The sequence below is a fragment of the Prinia subflava genome, chromosome 7, assembly GCF_021018805.1.
Source record: "Prinia subflava isolate CZ2003 ecotype Zambia chromosome 7, Cam_Psub_1.2, whole genome shotgun sequence".
NCBI classification, from domain to species: Eukaryota; Metazoa; Chordata; class Aves; order Passeriformes; family Cisticolidae; genus Prinia; species Prinia subflava.
In genome coordinates, this window is record NC_086253.1 from 34307425 (window position 1) to 34327140 (window position 19716).

General features: G+C 37.2%; 1 protein-coding gene across 1 annotated transcript in view; it reads right to left on the reverse strand.

The window, feature by feature from the left end:
* TENM3 (teneurin transmembrane protein 3) overlaps positions 1 to 19716 on the reverse strand; it is a 1292929-nt gene that overhangs the window by 290788 nt on the left and 982425 nt on the right. Inside the window, exon 14 of the mRNA XM_063402168.1 lies at positions 6565 to 6843. Coding sequence (XP_063258238.1) covers positions 6565 to 6843 — 279 coding nt within the window. The remainder of the gene's footprint in view (positions 1 to 6564; positions 6844 to 19716) is intronic.

The window sequence follows — 19716 nt, forward strand, 5'->3', positions numbered from 1 at the left end:
TGGGCAGCCAACGAGGACAAGTTCAGCAGTGCGCCCTTTCAACAACAAGCCTAACCACATACTGGGCTGCATTCAGAAGAACGGAGCCAGCATACCCTGGGAAGTGATTAGTCCCTTTTATTCAGCATTTGAAGGCCACATCTAGATGACAATATTCTGGTTTGGGCTTGCCAGTACAACACTGATAAATTGGAATGAATTCAGTGAAGACTGCCTGCGATGATTGGAGTGCTGAAGCATACAAATTCAGGAGAAGCTGAGTGAGCCTGAAAGGCAAAAGGTAGAAATCCAACTTTGGTCTTCCATTACCTAACACAATTGTCCCAACTGCAGCGAGTAAACTCTGATTCAATATAATGGGGAAAAAAATCACAATAAAGTTGGTTAATCATCAGAACAGTTGCCCTGAGATGATGCAGAATGTCTCTTCTTGCTTGTTATAAAGCATAAACTTTTAACAGATTTTTCCTAGGGTGCTTGCCATCTAACTGATTAGAAAGGTTTCTTCTCCTTTCTCTTTGCCCCTTCTGAAGTTGTCCTGTTCTTTTTCACCTTCCAGAACCATATCCATCTTCAATGATTTCTCACACATGAATCATAAAAAGCCCAGAAGCTGTAGACACTACACATGCAGGATGAAATTTATTATCTAAGCAACCTCTAATCCTTTCTTTAAGAGTATAAATATTAGCTCTGATCAGTTACTCAGGTAGAAAATGCTGAAAAACAAAACCAACCAGAAGAAAAGATATCAGCAATATAGTCTTCTTTTATTGCTACATAATAAGTTAACTCCGTCTTCCTTTTTCTTAGTATTCATGTTTCTGTACAACTCTACTTTTTTACTGATTGAGTCTCAATTTTATTTGTATGTTCAGATCTCCCCAAGGTCTTCCTGAAACATCTTCATAAGCTCCTCCTCTGAAATTTGATCTTGCTTCCTTTTTCTGCATTTACTTCCCTTAAAATTCAGATTTTTGAAGGAATCCTGAGATATGAGAGTTGGTCTTTAAACGCCTCTTTCACCACTCCTCAACATTAAAAAGATTTATAAGCTTAAGAGCCAAGAGCGAATTGTCTGAAATTTTCTGCTTTGATTTTTCCCTGTAGATCCCAATTCTAATTTTATTGATGTCAGCTGTTGCTAAACCTGCAGCTCCTGCACATCAGAAAATTTCTCCAGGAGTTGCCAAAGAGCCTCATCCTCTGGCCTGATAGTCTACACCAGACATAGATAAGATGTAATCTTATGCCATTCCTTAACAGCAAGTTCAGCGACACTCAGATCTATGAAGCCCAGGAGAATACACAGAATTACTACAAAAAGGTCAGCCCAGTTGTTGCCTCTTTGGCCACCACTAGCTAAAGAAATTATGAATGTGATTTTCACTTGCATTAACTAGTTAATTAGATTATTAACTGAAATACACCCACAAAACCACTATCATAATATAATCTGAAAACTAGCATAACTATAGAAAACTTTCAGTATTTCAGAAAACCAGATAATTATTTTTATTTATGGATTTCTGTTTCATGTCTCCATAACCAAAGAAAAAATTGGATGCCTGTTAAATATTAAATATTATTTCAGAGCTGACTTCTGTTAAAAATAAAACAGATTGATTTCCTGGTCATGAAATTTTTTGGCAGCAAAGCAAGATTTAAGACATATTGGCATGCTTAATGAGGAGCAGACAATTGCTGGATGGAAATTTGTGGGAAAGAGTGAAGAAATTGTAATTGGTGGTATAGCAGTAAGATGAGGATTAATTCTCCAGCTATGTGGCTGGTTTTGATCAGTAGGCTCAGCATTTGGCTAGCAGGTGCAGCTACTATCAATTGGGTTCATTTAAATCAAGTTTTGTGCCTTAGCATAAAGAAACATGTTAAATGGGTGAAAGCATCTGACATGACTTCCTGAATTATGTGCATTATTTAATAATGCAGAGTTCAATTATATGTTATAGATGAACTGGGTTAGAGACAACAGATTAAAATGTCTCGACAAGTACCTTACCAATGCATTTCTTGGGTTTCAGAGATCTGAATGCCAGTAAATTCATCATTCTGGAATTCTCTGGACAAGAGATATTAGTTTCACAAGAATGCTATCCTTCAGAAACTGTCTGAAGTTGGAGAGGTAGCAAATAGGTGCCCATGCAGCTAATAAACTGGTATTTTCTCTTTATAAGAGCCCTCAGCAATAAACACTCTACCAGCAATATCTACTTTTCTGTATCCATGAAAAATTGGTCTAAGTTTCAAATCATTTATCTAACCAATTCAGAATGACTGCCTGAGGCCATGAACTTGACTCCTTCCCTCCCTTTATTCTTTTTATTTTGCTACATCCTGATCTCCTCCAGTTTTTTAACAAACACAAATCAGTGCAAAATTTTCACTAAGAAAAAAAAAAATAAAAAAATCCCCCCATTCTAGTGCCATCAGAACTACTTTCTGTGTGCCCAGGTAGTTTTTGTGGCACTCAGATACGTGGCATGCATGTATCTGGAGTGCTCCTCCCTCTGCTTCCAAAGGAGTAGAAGGTGACATGGTCTTGACCAAACACTTCGGTCTTATATGTGTGACTTTCCAGTCAGAATCATTGTCACAGCCTGACTTTCAGGCCAGCACACAAAAAGCACAAACAAAACCAGTTATATCATCTTACAGGGAGAAATAGATAGATAGATAGATAGATAGATAGATAGATAGATAGATAGATAGATAGATAGATAGATAGATAGATAGATAGATTAGATAGACAGATAGATTAGATTGATAGATTAGATAGATCAGATAGATTAGATAGATTAGATAGATAGATTAGATAGATTAGATAAATAATTGATAAGGTGCTGCACTTCTGGAATAACTTGCTCAATTAACTTTGACATTTTGCTTATTAACCTTCTAATGTCTCATTAAGTCAGAGATTGCCGTTTAATGGGTTTAAAAAATAATTCAAATATAGACGTAGATTCTAAGATACCTTAAAAATATATTGACCCTTTAAGCAAATGGGCCATTTGAAGCCTAACTATGACTTCTAGCTCATACTCTCCTGGAATATTTATCCAGTTTAAAAGACAAGTTTTAGTAATCTTAGAACAGCTTAACAACATAAAGTTACTGGCAAGAGTGTAAGAGACAGCTGGCTTGTATTTCAAAGCAACAGCTCTTAGAACAATCACCAACATAAATTTCTTGATGCAGCATTTATGAAATAACTTGCAAAGAGAATGGAGAAGAAAGCCTGAAAAAGCATGTGCATGCTCAGTGTGCTCCAACTGATACATCACACTGTACGTGACACTGGTTGGTTGCCCAGATTAACAGATGCAGGCCCTCCTTCAGGGAGGCTGACATGACAAATCCCTCAGAATACGATGCCAAGAGTCATGCATGGAACTTGAATGAAGTCAAAGAAAAATATTTCTTTTCAGAATTATTTACTGAGCGATATCCTAAAACAACCTTTGATGTGAGAATACGTCTATTAACTCTCTGTTTGATACATATTCTGTTGTTTTAAAAAAGAATTATCTGCTGGCAGTCCCAGTATGCTCTTAGTATATTTAAAATTTTGCCGCTTGATCGTGTGCAATGTTATTTGTTCAAAGAAACTTCTAAATCTTCCATTATTATTTAAAAATTTAAGTCACTTTTTTAGGATTTCAGAAACATACTATTAAGACCTTGACAAATAAAAAGTTATATTTTCAACAAACTGCTTCTTCATGCTCATTGCAAGTATGCAGCGGAATTGCAAGTTTTGCCTTCCTGAGGGTTATGCAATCTACAACTATTTCATAAGAGCAAATACATAACAGTTACAAGGAAGGAAAGGAAATGCAATTTTGAAGCTGAGCTTCTCTTTCTGTCTCATTGGCAAGAAAGAAAACCCCAAATATATCCAGCAAATTGTTAATCCTGAGATCATAAACCCATAGGATAAGCTGAAGTTCCCATCATCTTGAAAAGTCCAGTTAACTTCAATAAGGCCTGATTATGGGAATGGATTACTTAAACAGTGAGTACTTTTACTGGGTGAACAGTGGGATTGCAAAACTCTGAAGCCTTTGGTGGGTATGATCTGGTGATGCTGTGTTTTGCTCATCATCACCAGTTGCTCCTTTTTTACCTTACAGGTAAACATGCTGCATAGAAATGCATTTGCCTGTAAAACAATTCCATCAAAATTCAGTCACGAATCTTTCCCACGCAGCAGAGGAGGATGCAGTGCAGAGGACTTGTTGTAACTCTCACTTTGGTTTCAAAGCCTTATCAGATTTGTCAGATTTTAACAGTATACTGGCACAGCTGTTAACTTTAGGCCATAAATTAACAAAACTTGCACCTGCAGCTTAGTCCTTTGATAACAGCACCTGCGCCTGCCAGGGCCATACCGTTTCCCTGGCTTTAAATTGTATTTTCTATTCCACTGTGAGCATTAAACGTACTGGGTTCCAACAATGTGTAAAAAGTGATTTCTCAGCCAAGTCTTCCATGTTCAGTGGAAACAAAAATTCAGAGGAAAAAAACCAAAGAAGATTAAGTTTTCACCATCTTAACATCTCCACTGAAATGGCAACCCATGACATGGTCCAAGTTATAGATGTTTCGTAACCCTAGGGAACTCTCAAGCCATCAAAATTTCATTAGCTTCACAGCAGTCCCACTACATTCTTGAGCTGGACTGCTGGCCTCCCTATTAATAAATAAATCAACTGTAATCCTTTTTAGTGACTAAACTCTTTGTTGAAGTTGTATCAAACACCAGACATTCCCTGCATAATTTTAACCACTGCAGAATAATGCAGAATAACTTATTCACAATCTTCTCACACATGTAAAAACAAAACACTCCAACTTTCAGCTGATGGAGGACGTTTTGGCATATTTGTAATCAGATCATTTCCTTTCTAAAAATTGTAAATATAAAATTTATTGAAAAGTACACCAAGCCTGTGGTACCTCTGAAGCAGTCACCTCTTCAGTAATGTAAAGATACAACTTCCTATGAAAATAGCGTGTGCATGCATGCATACATAAAGACATATTTCCAAGATCACTACCCAAGGGTTTTACAAAAGGTCAAGAGAATTTGTTTCACTACATGCCTCTCAAAATCACAGGACTGCTCAACAACCTATTCTGGATTGCTCTGCAGCTGAAATACCAAGCATTATCACACAGAAACTCCACTGCCAAAAGGTGGTAGGCAAGTACTTCTGTCTTCCTCTTTCACAACCTGCCTCTGACTCAAAACAAATTTTCCAAGCATGACACCAGACACCTGTGAACACTGAGAGCTGTCTGCTCAGGTACCATGTGGCATTAAGTCCAATACAAAAGGAGGGTCCCATTTAAGACAGTGGTTTTGTACAGGCATCTTCATGTAGAAACAGCCACCAGCGGAAAAATAAGTATGAATAACAGCAAATTATAGCTTTGGTTTTGCTTTCTTAGACTGAAGCTAAATAATAAACATTATCGCTTGTAGTTTAAAATAAAAGTGCATTAATATTTCAAGGATTTCCATACATACATACCTACACAGCTGTTTCCCACTATGTGCTACAGTCATTGCCGGAGAATAGCAATAAAATTGCTCTGACTTTTGTACACCTGAGCAGACAGGTTTAATAAAGTCATAAAATGACATGTAGACATGCACGCAATAGCCATCACTAATTTTCATTGTTACTTTCCATTTTTCTTTATTCCTTTTTTGAATTTTTCGCATAGAAAGTCATGAAGTTAATAGAAGAATTGTTTTAATTCTAGCAAAGCTGAAAATATTCTGCAAATCAAAAGTTAAGATTGGTACAGTTAACATTTAACACCACATTAGATTCTGTTCATAACCTCAAGAGCAGGTAAAAAAACTTTGAAAAGCTTTAAAAATTAATCAGTCAATTGTATTAACCTATTTTCGTTTAAACTCTAAGACTTAATATACAATGGTCATACCCCACATCCTACAAAGCTAAGATTTTTGTTGCAGATTTTAATTGCACAGTAATCCAGTCCCCCAGGCACATCAAAGGCCACATGTCCCTCTTCAACACAATTCCAATTGCTCTCATCAGCTAAGAAGTTTAAAGCACAATCAAATTTCTTTTTCAATCACATGAGCCCTGTTAATAAGCTATTCTTTGAGCTCACTCATCCATTCTAAGATTCTGCAAATTCTCCAAGATGTCTTGAAGAGCAGTTTACAATGAAACTTTTGAACGCAAGCTAGCCTGGGGAACAACATTATAACCACTTAGCTGTTCCCCAGAGGGTAACAGGTGACATGGCCTGAGATAATACAGAACTAATCTTTTTTTTGTGATTAAACACTTTCAAAATTACAGTTAAAACATCACATCCAAAGGTTACATTAGTTAGGACTGATACTGAATATTGACTTTTACGGGAAGAGGTGAGAAAAAAAAAGAAGGTAAATAATTCAAGGCCATTCCTTTAATAATTTAAAATTACTGAGCGTCAGTAATTTTAAACAGAAAAAAACCCAATCATTTATACATGGGCATATGCATAAGAACTTACCATTTTCACTGTCGGACTTGTTTTCATGTTCGGTATCAGTCAGAGTGAGGGCTGAGTTGGAACGGCTCGACAGACAGGAACTGCGCCCTGATTTGACCCCCCTGCCCCAAAGTCTCATGGCATGCTCTGGAGACATCACTCCTTCATTTTCAGTATCAGCATCTGACCCTGCACTGATAGAGTAACCTCTGTGGGGGAGCCCCATTTCCGCACAAAATGCCAGTCCTCGACGAGCTGCTGGTTCACAAACTCCTAACTGCCTTAGGGTAAAATTCTGTCCTGATTAGGGGAAAAAAAGATAACAAAAGATGAGAAATTTTTAATTATTTTATTTAACGAATTTAAAATTAAAACTCTTCATGTGTACAATAGTCTTAGATATCACATAAGGTCTTTTGTCAAAATTCCACCTGGATTACAATCAAATGGATTCTTTTGTCTCCAGCTCTCCTCAGCAGTATTTTGTCAACTGCTTAAACGCATCAAAAGTGATCCTGGGTAGCAAATAAACAAAACAGAACTTCCTAACTAAGAAAAGCCCATTCAGTACATGAAAAGATTTAGAAAAATATAAACCTTTCCATTTTTCAAAGAAAAATTATTTTTAAGCATATAAGCACTTAACAAGGAATTTGTCAGGATTTTTAACTTGGTTCGTTTTGGGGACAGTTTTTTGTTTGTCCCTGTTAGAGGCCAAAGCAAGAGGCTATTTTCCCCATACAAATGTTACCTAATGTGGCAATGGAAAAGCTAAACAGGAACAAAATTCACCTGGTTTTTGATTTCTCTGCCCTACTTTTATCCACAAATACAAATAAACAGAAACAAGGCCACCTGTTACCTGCAAGTACTCCAGGAAAATTGTTATTTTTCATGTCACTGTATTTTGAGAAGGATTTTATACTTTTACTGCTGAAGCAGAGTCTGTGCATTTTGACAGACTTGTAGCCTGTTTTGGGGCAGAGCAGGAGACATAAGTGAATCCCAATGATTGTATTAATAAATTAGGTGCAATAAACTTGTGACACTTCAATAACTTAGAGTGTCTAAATTATGCGACACTCAAAAATGACTGCCTTTTTAATGGCTGTGTCTTCATCCTACTTTTATGCCTGTAGATTTCAGACATTTTATAATATATAGACACTTGGCAAGCTCCTTTGCATACCTATTATACTTTACCCTAGTCCACAATTATTTCACAGCTCTGAGAACAAATTAGGACACACATATTCAATTTTTGAGTCTGACAGGCATCTTAATTTCTCCATAATTAATCATTTAACATAAAAACACACTAGCAAGATAATGAAAGCTTATACTACGTCAAGAACAGAATTCTATACATCAGAAATAAACAGAATTGCAGAAGTATGAATACAAAAGTTCAAATAATTCCTGAAATATTAAGAGTTAATGCACTGGTTGTTGACTTTTTTAAAGTGATCTGGTTAATTGTTTTATTCCTGCAATCACCTGAAGCTGTTGCTGCAAGTTTCTTCGCAGTCAGAACCATAAATGAATTCTGACAATGACTTTCCTAAATAATGACAATCAATTACTACAATTAGGTACAAATCAAACTACTTATTATGCTGCTGTGAATAGACATTTGAATGCACATATATCTGGAGGAGTAAATATAAAGGAGTAAGCATATCTATGACTGTGTCTGAACAGTGTCCAGGGTATAAGGAAGGGATTATCATGCACACTGATAGCATCTTGGAATTTTTTAAAGCTGTCATGCCACGTGAATTTCTGGGTTTTATGAGAGCTGAAACTAAACAGGGAAGGAAACAGGCCAAACAAACCGCCCAGTGGCAACAGGGTCAGAGCTGAAAGTAGTAAAGTGCCTAAAATGCTTATCATTTTGCATTTTTGTAGATATATGCCAAGACAGTTTAGAACACTGGTTTATGCATTTGGTACATCAGTACGTGAATCTACATTTTCAAACAGTTGCCTAAAATCAGATACAAATACAGAAGAAGCCTCTGTGCACATGTGTATGTATACAGCTACCTCTACACATATGGAGTAGATAAGGTGTGAACACAGTCGCACACGCAGCATCTTATTTATTCTAAAAAGAGCATTTTGAGAAGCAAAATGGAAAAGAAAGAGGTATTTTGACTGAAGACAAGGTTACTTGAGTCAGTAACAAAACCACTGTTGACTTCAATGCGACAAGGTGTTATGGCTATGGGCCCCACAGCTTCCCGGTGCTGAGAAGGAGGAAGGAAGGATGCAGACACAGCCACTGCCCTGAGCCACAATGAGAGCAGCCTCAGCAGTGGGAGAGCATCACACCCTGCAGCTCCTCCAGCAGCCTGCCCCACACAGCCCCTGCTCCCCACTGCAAAAACGCCCTTTGCACTCCCGCAGTCTGAAAAGACTGCTCCACGCACGCTTCTTCTGTCGTCACAGGCACTTAAGAGAAACCACCTGAGGCATTCCAGAACATCCTCAGGAACTTCCTAGGAGACTTGGTCTCAGGCATAACAGATCACCTACCATCTAGTCATGGATTTTTAACTTGAAGTTTACAACACCCTATCTCCACATAAAATATCTTCTTTTTCCCTCTCTTGTGAATGATAAAAACCTCACAAAATGGCACTGCACAGGCAAAACACAAAAGGGGGACAGGTTTGAATACTGCCCTCTCATCTCATTCAATATATTAGAGCTTTTCACTACACTCAGAAGTTTTCCAACATAGCCCAGAAATGTTGTAACAGCTTTAGAATCATCAGGCTACATAATCTTCTGACCTAAAGCCTTCCTAAGAGCTTCACTAAGAGGATTGTAGTCCATGTAAGTTGTCTACACAAATGAAAAAACAAAACAGACCCCAAACAACCCACGAAACCCTAACTGAGAAGATGACATGGAAAAAAAAAATGTTTATTTGTGTAGAAATTCAAAAATTCAAATCCCAAAGGAAATCATACGTATGTGATAGAAAAATTTTACATCAGCTTAAGGTTCCTGAATAATGAAAACAGGAAATCTTCCAGGATCCAGGGGAAGCTGAATACAGCTGGGATGCAGACCTAGTGGGTAGCAGACTAGTTGGGAGCTTTTACCTGATAATGAACAACACTATGAAATCAAATTAAAGGCTGAAAAAGAGGATGTGTGATCTCAGTGAGAAAAAAGAGCATGCAGTGAGGATGTTCACAGAGTCTCTACTTAATCTTTCCACAATGACTTCCATATGAGGGATTTACTCAACAGTTTCTTAAACGTTAGCATTTGCAATTTCTCCCACTGACAGTAAGTGCCTCAAGAATTCATAAAGACTTAAAAACAGTTTGGCCATTGCAATGAACCAATTCCTGTGAAAAAAACGGAGGTACAGAATAAACAGTTACCATAATGCTTTGTGGGTTTTTCCTTTCCTTTAAAAAATGTATTAAGTGAAAATGAGGAACAAAATTAGACACAACATTTTAAGGAGACACCTTTGATGGTTTTGGACTTTTTGGGATGATACATTGTGAAGTTAAGTTTTAAAAACTGACAATAATGCTGTTTACGGCCACTCAACTATTAGATGCTGCATTTCTCCTTGTTAGGAATATCAGTTCATGGGTATTGTAAGGATTGCTGACGTGCTCCATTTGTGCAGACAAGAGCAAAACTAATTAATTAATAACTCTAAAACAACTTCCTAAAGCTTGTGCAGCAATCACTGTTAAAAACACAGCATTTACCAACAGTGACCATACATGCCTACCTATTATGTTGCAATTTTCTGTGTAAGTGGTGATCCATGTAGGCTTGGTGCACATCCTTAACTACACATTATACAAAAAAGGATACCAACATACCTTCAATACATGTCCATATATAGAATTATTACTCTTAAAAGATAATGTGCATATATATATTTCTCTGCCAGAATCACACAGGTTACATCATCTAGAAATGATGATGAAATCTAGTTTTTTTGGTTTTGTTTTTGTTTTGTTTTTTTTAGTTTAAACAAATACTGCTACATGAAAGTTTAACATATGCAGAAATGGTGTAGTTCTTTCCAAAGCTGTAAGTTAAAAACTGGAATTAAATGGAAACCTGCTGCACTTGTGCTGTATTTGTTTCCTGGGCCTATTTTGGGGAAGTCCTTCAAAGATCTCCATAATAACTTAAGCTTCAAGTTGGAAATGTTATCTGTGGAAATGGGTTTTTGAAGAGGACTACCAAACAAAAGAAAAGGTCCTGTGGTTCTTCAGTTGTCAGTGTCTGCTTTAAGTTGGATCTGTACTAAATACAAACACAGAGATATTATCTTAAAAACCATGAAAAGGTGAAAGAAACAAACAGAAGCAATGAACAAAAGTTGCCAAAAGAAAATTTGTCAGCATCTCCAGCCATCAGCACTGTCCTTACTAATTCATTAACCAGTGATAAATTGACAAGTCAGGTTTTAGCAACAATAGCCCATAGAAAAAAAAAAATCTGAACAGCCTCCAAAGCGCCTGCCTAGTTAGCATAAAAATACACCCAACTCCCCAAGCTTTTAAACAGAGGAATTATAGTGTGAGTGTCTTTGCTGACTGGTTTTGTCCTGACAGGACGGACACAGTACCAAAAAGGCAGAGGTCTCAAACACATCCAAGTTCATACTTTAAATTGTGTTCAGTTTGGCTCTTGATAATGTTTCACACTGTATCTGCCTCTCTGCATCATTCATTAATTTTCAGTCCCCTTTCTAATCTATTCTTCCTTTGTATTTTACCATCTACCTGCCTAGAACACATTTGAGGCATTCAAAAACCAAGCACATTTTCCCTATAATCACTATGTGATAACGCATGGCAAAAATACTTATACCAAACTTAGTAAAACTGTGAAACATCTAAAGCTGTACAGATGCAAAACAATGATCATGGTCCTTAGGAGAATCAAACTTTTCCCTTACAGTTCCTTGACTTGCTACTTAATTCTTTTTTTAATTAAAAGTAGTTTCAATTCTTTAGAAAGCAAATGAGGGAAAAGATATTTTTCTAGTTTTTATTTTCTATCTGCAGATTACTGCATACAAATACATCCCCAATAATAGAACATTTATTATGTAACCTTATTGTATAAGCAAGCAGTGGTGTCCAAGTGTTCCTGCAAGGACTATACTTTTTTGTGCTAGTCTGATATGGGAAAGGTACTTACTTCCTTTTTATTTCATATTTAAACACTATTTAAGGGATACATTTCTCCTATTGAAGCTCTTTATGCAGAGCTCACACAATGAGGTCACTTGTAAGGCAATGTCTTGAGAGGAAGAATATGGAAATAAATGAACAGTAGGATAACAAACTTGCTGAAAATGAAAGGATGAAGATTTTTTTTTAAATAGCAAAGCAGATACCTTAGATACTTTAGAAAACTCTGACAGGGAGTATACAAACACTGTCCCCAGAAGTCAGAATGTTAGGTGGGTAGAATGCAATTGCACAAAAGAGAGAATGACTAACAGATGTGATACATCCATTCTGTCATACGTCACAATATATTTAGCAAAAGGGAGTTTTCAAAGCTGTACGTGCAGAATTGGATTCACTAGGATGTGAGAAAGTGCAGTGAAGACTGACAAGTACTGAGCTTTGCCTATGTTAACATTTTATTTCTGATTTGGTGTAGTATTTTGTTATTACTTCAGTCTGATTTTTGCTTTTGTGAAAATTATCTGTGAAATTTAAACCACCTTAATCCACTGTATCACATTTTCCTCCTGTTCTTAATTCCTGTGTTTTTCTTTTCACTCATCACAACCATCTTCCTTGTCACCTTTTAATCTCTTTTTCTTGACCTTTCTGCTCTATTCACTTTTCCATCTTAACCTCCTTTTCTTGTCATTATCTGATTTAGAGTGGAGCCGTAAGATTCATGTGAAAGACAGTTGCTTCTCTAATATATCCAGTAAACCACATAATAACAAAAAACATTGAAATATATTAAATCTCATCAAGTGTGCATATGATTGTCAAATGCTTGTTATTCTCAACAAACATTAATCAAAGTTTTAAAAGTGTTTGGAGGCATAAGTCACGGTCTTGGTGACTTCAGAAAAGGTTAGTACAAGATACTGTGAATTCTCTGAGCTCTGCTTACTGTGCTACTCTTGATAGAAGAGCTTTATGCAAGACTCAAATCCCAAGTCAATTACTGGGAAAAAAGTAAAAATTCACACATATATATTTGCATGTTTGTGGGAAATAAAGTATTTCAAACTTGATACGTGTTTTTATTACTACAGAATCATAAGAAAACACTGAAAAGATAGCCTGGGAAAACTTTTATTTTCAGATGTAGGGAAGAATTTATGTGTATGAAACACGATCATCTTCTTGTCACTGGTCTAGCACATTACGGTTCAAACATGCAGACTCTCCTATGCAGTATGGGAAACGCCTCCTTTTATTCCCTGTTAGGCTTGAGGTGATGGGGGATCTACAGTCCTAATCCTCAGACTAGAATATAAGAAGCACTTCTTAAACCAGTATAAGGATAAAGGGCTGTTCATCAAGCCCATCTGAAGTTACCACAGAAAAAGATTAAAGCCAGCTGAAGATAATTTCACAACTGCACAATTCAAAGCTGTGAAGCAAACATGTTCCACTAAATAAATTAAAAATTTAAACATTATGGTTCCAAATTTGGGGATTTTATATTAAAATCTGATTTTATGACTGTGATTATACAATGCACAAACTACACTAAGAGAAACCAGCACAGCTGTCCCAATCATGGGCTGAAAAAGGAGGAAAAACGGATTTGTGGATTTAGAAAAGAAATACAGCTTCATGAGTAGCAAAGAACACAATGTCTTGTTCATGAGCAGAATGACAGCATAGGCATTTTAGGCCTCTCTCTTCATCTTTGGATCCTGGGACCAAAACATAAACATTCGAGCATCCATTTATTACAAAATAAGAATTACAAAAAGCCTAAATTTGATAGATAGGAAGAAAATATGACCCAAGGCTAAGCAACGTAGAGATGATGGATATCCAGTCTGCAAGGAGCCTACAAAGATCTGACAGGTATGAACTGCCACATTAAGGCCAGTAGGGTGCTAATGACATGACATACAGCTTGAAACGGGAAAGGAAAGCGAGGAGGAAGGAGGCAGCATGAAGACATGCACGCAAATTGGAGCTCAGGTTTACTGCTGTTCCTCCACACAGGGAGGTGAGAAAACTCTGCTATGATTTATGCCTTTCCATGAGGGAAAAGCATACCTGCCACCACAAGTGACCAGGTGGCCCAGACCCAGAGGGATATGTCTCTCACACAATTAGTACTGTAGGCTTCGAACTGGTACGAAGTAAAAACCCAGTGTGCCTATTTGAAGCTGCCCATACATTTCAGTTTGTGGAATTTCATACAGAAGTATTCCACATGTATGGGAGCTACTCTTCAATGCATGGACAGAATGAAGTGCTCAGACCATCGCTGCAGCTATACAGAATACTGACCCAAAAATTTCTGGAGAAATTAAAACCTCTTATTCCCTGTATCACTCACACTTTCCATCACAATTCCCCAATTCCCCAAAAGGCTTTCCACTCTGTAAACCCCCACAATAAATGTCATTTAGCAATGTTTTAATTTAGATGTTCTAGCAAAATGTCCATTACACTGAAGACATGAAAAGATTTTCCACTCAGAAATATTTATGGCACTACACACACACACACACACACAAAAAAAAAAAAAAAAAAAAAAAAAAAAAAAAAAAAAAAAAAAAAAAAAAAAAAAAAAAAGCTTGAAGCAAACGTGCTCATGTGTTCCCTTGGCTCTGTCATTTCCTCTTTTGGCTTTAATAAGCTCACTAACACCAAGTACTGTCTCTCAAGCCTGTAAGTTGACACTTTACAAACTAATTTCAGAAAGCATCAAGGAACTTTCTGAGAAATTACCCCCATTTTACATCTCTGCTTCACTTTATGCATTTATTTGCCAGTGATGGAATAAGCAATCACTCACAGCTTGGCCCCCAGCCCTGACTCTCAGCCTCAAGCACTAAATCAACAGACAGGAGAGACAGGACTCTTCAGCCTCTTTCATTCCTCCCCTCGTCCCATCTCTAACTGCACACTTTTCTAGCTTCATCCTCTCTGTAGATGTTAAAATACTGAAGTCATCTTTCATAGCCATGCATGGGATCCATTCATCTCCCCAGTCCACTGTTTAGTTTTTATTATGCACAGAAGCAGCACATACATCTCAGTATATGAGCTATGGATAGATATAAGAGCAGTTACAGACCCTCTACAGTATCTTCATTTCCATGAGGCCTAAAATCCTTGTGAAGGTCTTTTGCTCACCTTATAAATCTTTAATCATTATGATCAAGACCTTAATTCTCCTATTTTGCAACTGGAAGAGAAGGTTTCTACTCTATGGACTTGTCGTGGCTGTGTAGAACTGCCTGAACAAGCAGTCTGCTGCCAATAACCAAGGCTGATTTCTCCCTGGAGAATCACAATTACCCTTTGTCTCTAGATCTGTAGCTCATCTACAGGCCATGTCCCACAAGGGGCCAATTTCACCTAGATGAATACCTTAGACCATGTGTGCATGTCACTGAGCATGAACTAAATATACTCCTAATCAAATAAAAGTGAAATGTTTTCCTTCGTACCACTTTGCAGCTAATAGAATAACTTTAAAAGTCAACAGATTCTTATCATCTGGATCCCGAAAACCAATTAACTTCTTATTGTTGCTTTAAGAAGTTACTAGTATAGCTATGAAAGATTATAATACTACTTAGCACTTACAGTGCTTTTCATCTTCAAAGCATTTCACAAACATAAACTAATTAATCTTCCCAAAATGCCTGTGAGGTAGGTAGGTGTTATTATTCCTATATCACACAAGGTAAAAAAAGAAAAAACACCCCTGGCAGAAGGTTATGTGCTTAGCTCAAGGCCACAAAATTATCCAGAACATACTGGCACCGTATGCTGCTTACAGAAGTTACCCACTGAAATCAGGCAGACACTGCAGGTGGCCATGTTTTAGCATAACAAAAAGGATCTGTCATGATGACAATCAGGATACATTTTGCACTGCAGCCAGGAAATATAAAACACCCACTCTAATATCTGCCTTAGATTCTGAGAGACACTGCTTGCCATGTCACTGAATGGTAATTAATTTGCCCACTGGGAGATCACAAAGTCATTAATATATTATTTTTATACCTTCATTTAAATATCTTGTAAAGCAAGCTGATTCAGTTCTACTGAGAAGCAATACTTGCCTACTCAATAGGCAAAATCAGCTCATCAATAAAGCCCAAGTAGAAGAAAGTCAAAATGTTCCTAGGTATCTATCCTTCCATTGCTTTGGACAGGTAAAAGTAGCTTTTAGGTTTAAAGCTACCTTTTTTAAAGTAGCTTTTAAAACCTCAAGCTTTAGGTTTAAAAACGTGACCATTTAAATCCTTTCATCCTACAGTTGACATTTATGGTGACTAAAAAGATTAAACATTTTCCTATCCAAATAATTCATTTTGGGCTGCTAGTATTTAAAGCAATAGACTTTGGAGTCGTATTACATTAGGATAGTGGTTGCAATTAAGGTACTGGTTTCTAAGGTCATAAAAATGTATCCTTGAAAGTGTTTAATATCTCATGTAATAAAATAAAATTGTCAAAGCATATAAATCACTGTTTCAGGTTCCCCTTTCACTGAATGGTGATATTTTTCTAGCACCTAAATCTAATTTTCATGGGAATAGCAGGTGAACAATACCTGCGATACATCCACACTGTAACATACTGCACATGGCATTACTTTTCAGCACCCAGGTATGAATTGTCCAGCATACTGTGAAGGAAAGGAATTCTTTTTCTTTATTTATTTGGTACATTCACCCTCTCTTCTAGCAGCTTCAAGGAGGTATTAGGGCATTTAATCTAATTGAAGCACTTAAGTATTCCAGAAGAGTCAAGATACAAAGCTCTGCATAGGAATGGTTTCTCCTGCAAAACTGAAAGGGATAGAATGAAATTAAATTGATCTTGAGACTTGACTGACAGTGAACTGTTCTGATTGATAAACGCAATGAAGTCATTCTCACTGCCATCTAAGACAACCAAATAACTTCACCCACAGTCTAAATCATATTTGACTCAAAGTTCCAAAAAGGAAAAATTTAACAAAACCTGCACTACTTCCTTGGGTCTTCTAATAAAAAAAGGTGTCCTACCTTTTCTATTTTTTTCTAATCCAGTTTTCTAATTTACAGTTTTCAAACAGTGCTGTGATGATTTTGTAAGAAAAGATGAATATTCACAAACCTGCACTGAATTCTCGCACCTGTGCTTGTGGGTCAGCTCCTGTTCCTGTGCAAAATCTCCCTGACATGACACATGAACCTCTCTGTAGGACCACTACAGTTCTGCAATTACAAAAGTCTTTGAAATGGAACCATGACTACTGGAGAGGTATTTAATAGTTCCCTTTAACATGTGTCTGACGGTAAATAAAACACAGTTTTTGCATGCCTGCATTTTTTCTTACTAAATTAATATGAAGTTTTTCAGTTATTGTGAGTCCAGATTTGATTCTTTACAATTGATCTCTTTACAATGATCTCTTTACAATTATATTAATATTGTTAAAATATTACTTCAAATTTTTTTCCAAATGCAATTTTAAAAATACTGCTTACTTTCTGTATTTCTACCATCCTTCCCACCCACACTGTAGTCATGCCACACTTTCAGATAGTTTTGCACAGCAGTCTCATATGTACTTAATATCAATTCACAGAGGATGTGATATAAAATATCTAAACACAGGAACTTTTCTCTGTACAACAGAGAAATTCAACTTCTGTCAGCTTTAATCTTGAATTAGCAAGAGACTTGGGCATAATCCAATACACAAACATCGAACCAGTCACAGAACAGTTTGGCGTGGAAGGTCCCTCACCAATGGCCCCTGTCTAACTACAATCATTTAAGTTGCTGAATTCAATTAGAGAAGTAAATTTAAATCAAGTAGAGAAGCACATTTAAATCAGGCTGCTCTATATAGCTGGATATTTCAAAGTATATGAAAACAGCTGTCATCTTCTTCCCTAACACATGCACAGGAGACTACCATGTCATCACACCTTTGAAGTAAACAGTCTTTTATGGAGCTTCAGCCATTGTGAAGCATCAGATTAGATATCTTCTCAAAGATTAATACAAAATTCAGTGTCTTTCTTGAAACTACTTTTAACAAAAAAAGGGCTTGTGGCCTTCATTTACATGGCTCTCCTGTGGGGTTTATAAACAAAGAGAAAATGAATAACTAATTTAAAAGTTCTAAAAACAGTAGGCTAAATAATCCTCATCTAAAATTTTTAAAACAAAACCAGTTTTGCATCAGGTGAAGGAGCTTGAGAAAAAGAGGAAACTAGGTCTTATCTCTCATGAATGTTAACTGGAAGCATGTTGCCTAGATGTAGCTCCAATTTCCTAAAACAGCTTACTTGCTCTTCTAGTCCTGTCAGATGGGTTTCAAAAGTAACAAGACAATCACCAGTTATATAATAATTTCATGTTCAAATTTTACAATTTAACTTTACAACATGCTTTAAATGCTGTTTTGAGAATTATAATGACCAACATATATATTTTTCGGCTCATACTTCTATTTTTGTAGTTAATCTAAAGCAACAGCAGTTCAACTCATGAGGAAAAATATCATTAGACTGGAACAGACAATTGGAGAATCTCCTCTCTACAAGAAAAGAGCTCATGGAGTAAAGCTACCACTTAATAAAGCACACCTATCTCCAACAGCAGTATCCCTTTCTGTATTCCTACCACTGGATTTTGGGAAAGAAGAAGCACAAAAACATGTACTGAAACAAGTCAGGAAGGAGAGTCAGGAAAGTTCTGATTCATTAGCACAAAGCTTTCCAGGGACTTAGCCCAAAATATCAGGCATAAAAAAACATAGTGACATTTTAAATGTGAGTCAGCAGTGCCCTGGCAGACAGGAGGGCAAACCACGTCCTTTATCAGGCACAGCATGGCCAGCCAGGCAAGGGAGGGGATCGTCCCACTCTGCTCTGCACTGGGGCAGCCTCACCTCCAGTGCTGGGTGCAATTTTGGGCACCACAATGTGAGAAAGACATTAAACTGTTGGAGAGCATCCAGAGGAGGGCAGCAAGGATGTTGGAGGGCCTTGAGGGGAAGCCGAATGAGGAGTGGCTGAGGTCACTCGGTCTGCTCAGCCAGGAGAAGAGGAGGCTGAAGGGAGACCTCTGTGCACTCTGCAGTTTCCTTGTGAGGAGAAGAGGAGGGGCAGGCACTGATCTCTTCTCTGTGGTGACAGTGACAGGACCAGAGGGAATGGCCTGATGCTGTGTCAGGGGAGGTTTACGTTGAATTTAGGAAAAGGTTCTTCACCCAAAGGTGGTTGGGCACTGAACGGGCTCCCCAGGAAAGAGGCCACAGCACCAGCCTGACAGAGCTCAAGAAGTGTTAGGACAAGACTCTCAAGCACACTGTGATTCTTGGGGTCTCTGCCGCAAGGCCTTGAGTTCAGGCATTGAACTCAGTGATCCTAATAGGTCTCTTCCAACTCAGAAGAGTCAATGATTTTATGATTTTAATTACTCCACATTTGAGAGACTTGAGAATCTTGCATAAATGCTCCAGTAACTTTCCAGCTGACACTGGAAATTTCATATTGTTGTTTTACACTGGGCAGAAAGTGAAACACTGGTCATGATTAATTTTTTTAATTCATCCTCAATTAAAGGTATTTATTAAAGGTTGCCTTTTTATTTACAAAACAATTTCTTGTTGAATTAGGAGGCTGTCAATTACACTGTCAACAAAGCCACATATACTATTTCTAGGCAGAGGGGAAATAATGACCCACAGGGAAGCACCTTTTATATATTATTTAAAAACTTTTGAAATGACCTTGAGGACCTTTTCCACAAAATACTTCCAATGCCAGAAGCTGTAAATTCTCAAAGATGAGTCAAAGGAACACACTGCCTAAAACAAGCCCTTTATTACCTGACCCTATCAAACCTGTAGGTAGTCCCCAAAGAGGCCAAAGCAGTCTGCAGTACAGGAAGCCAATAAGCCATACAAAAAGAATTAAAAGGATAATGAGGG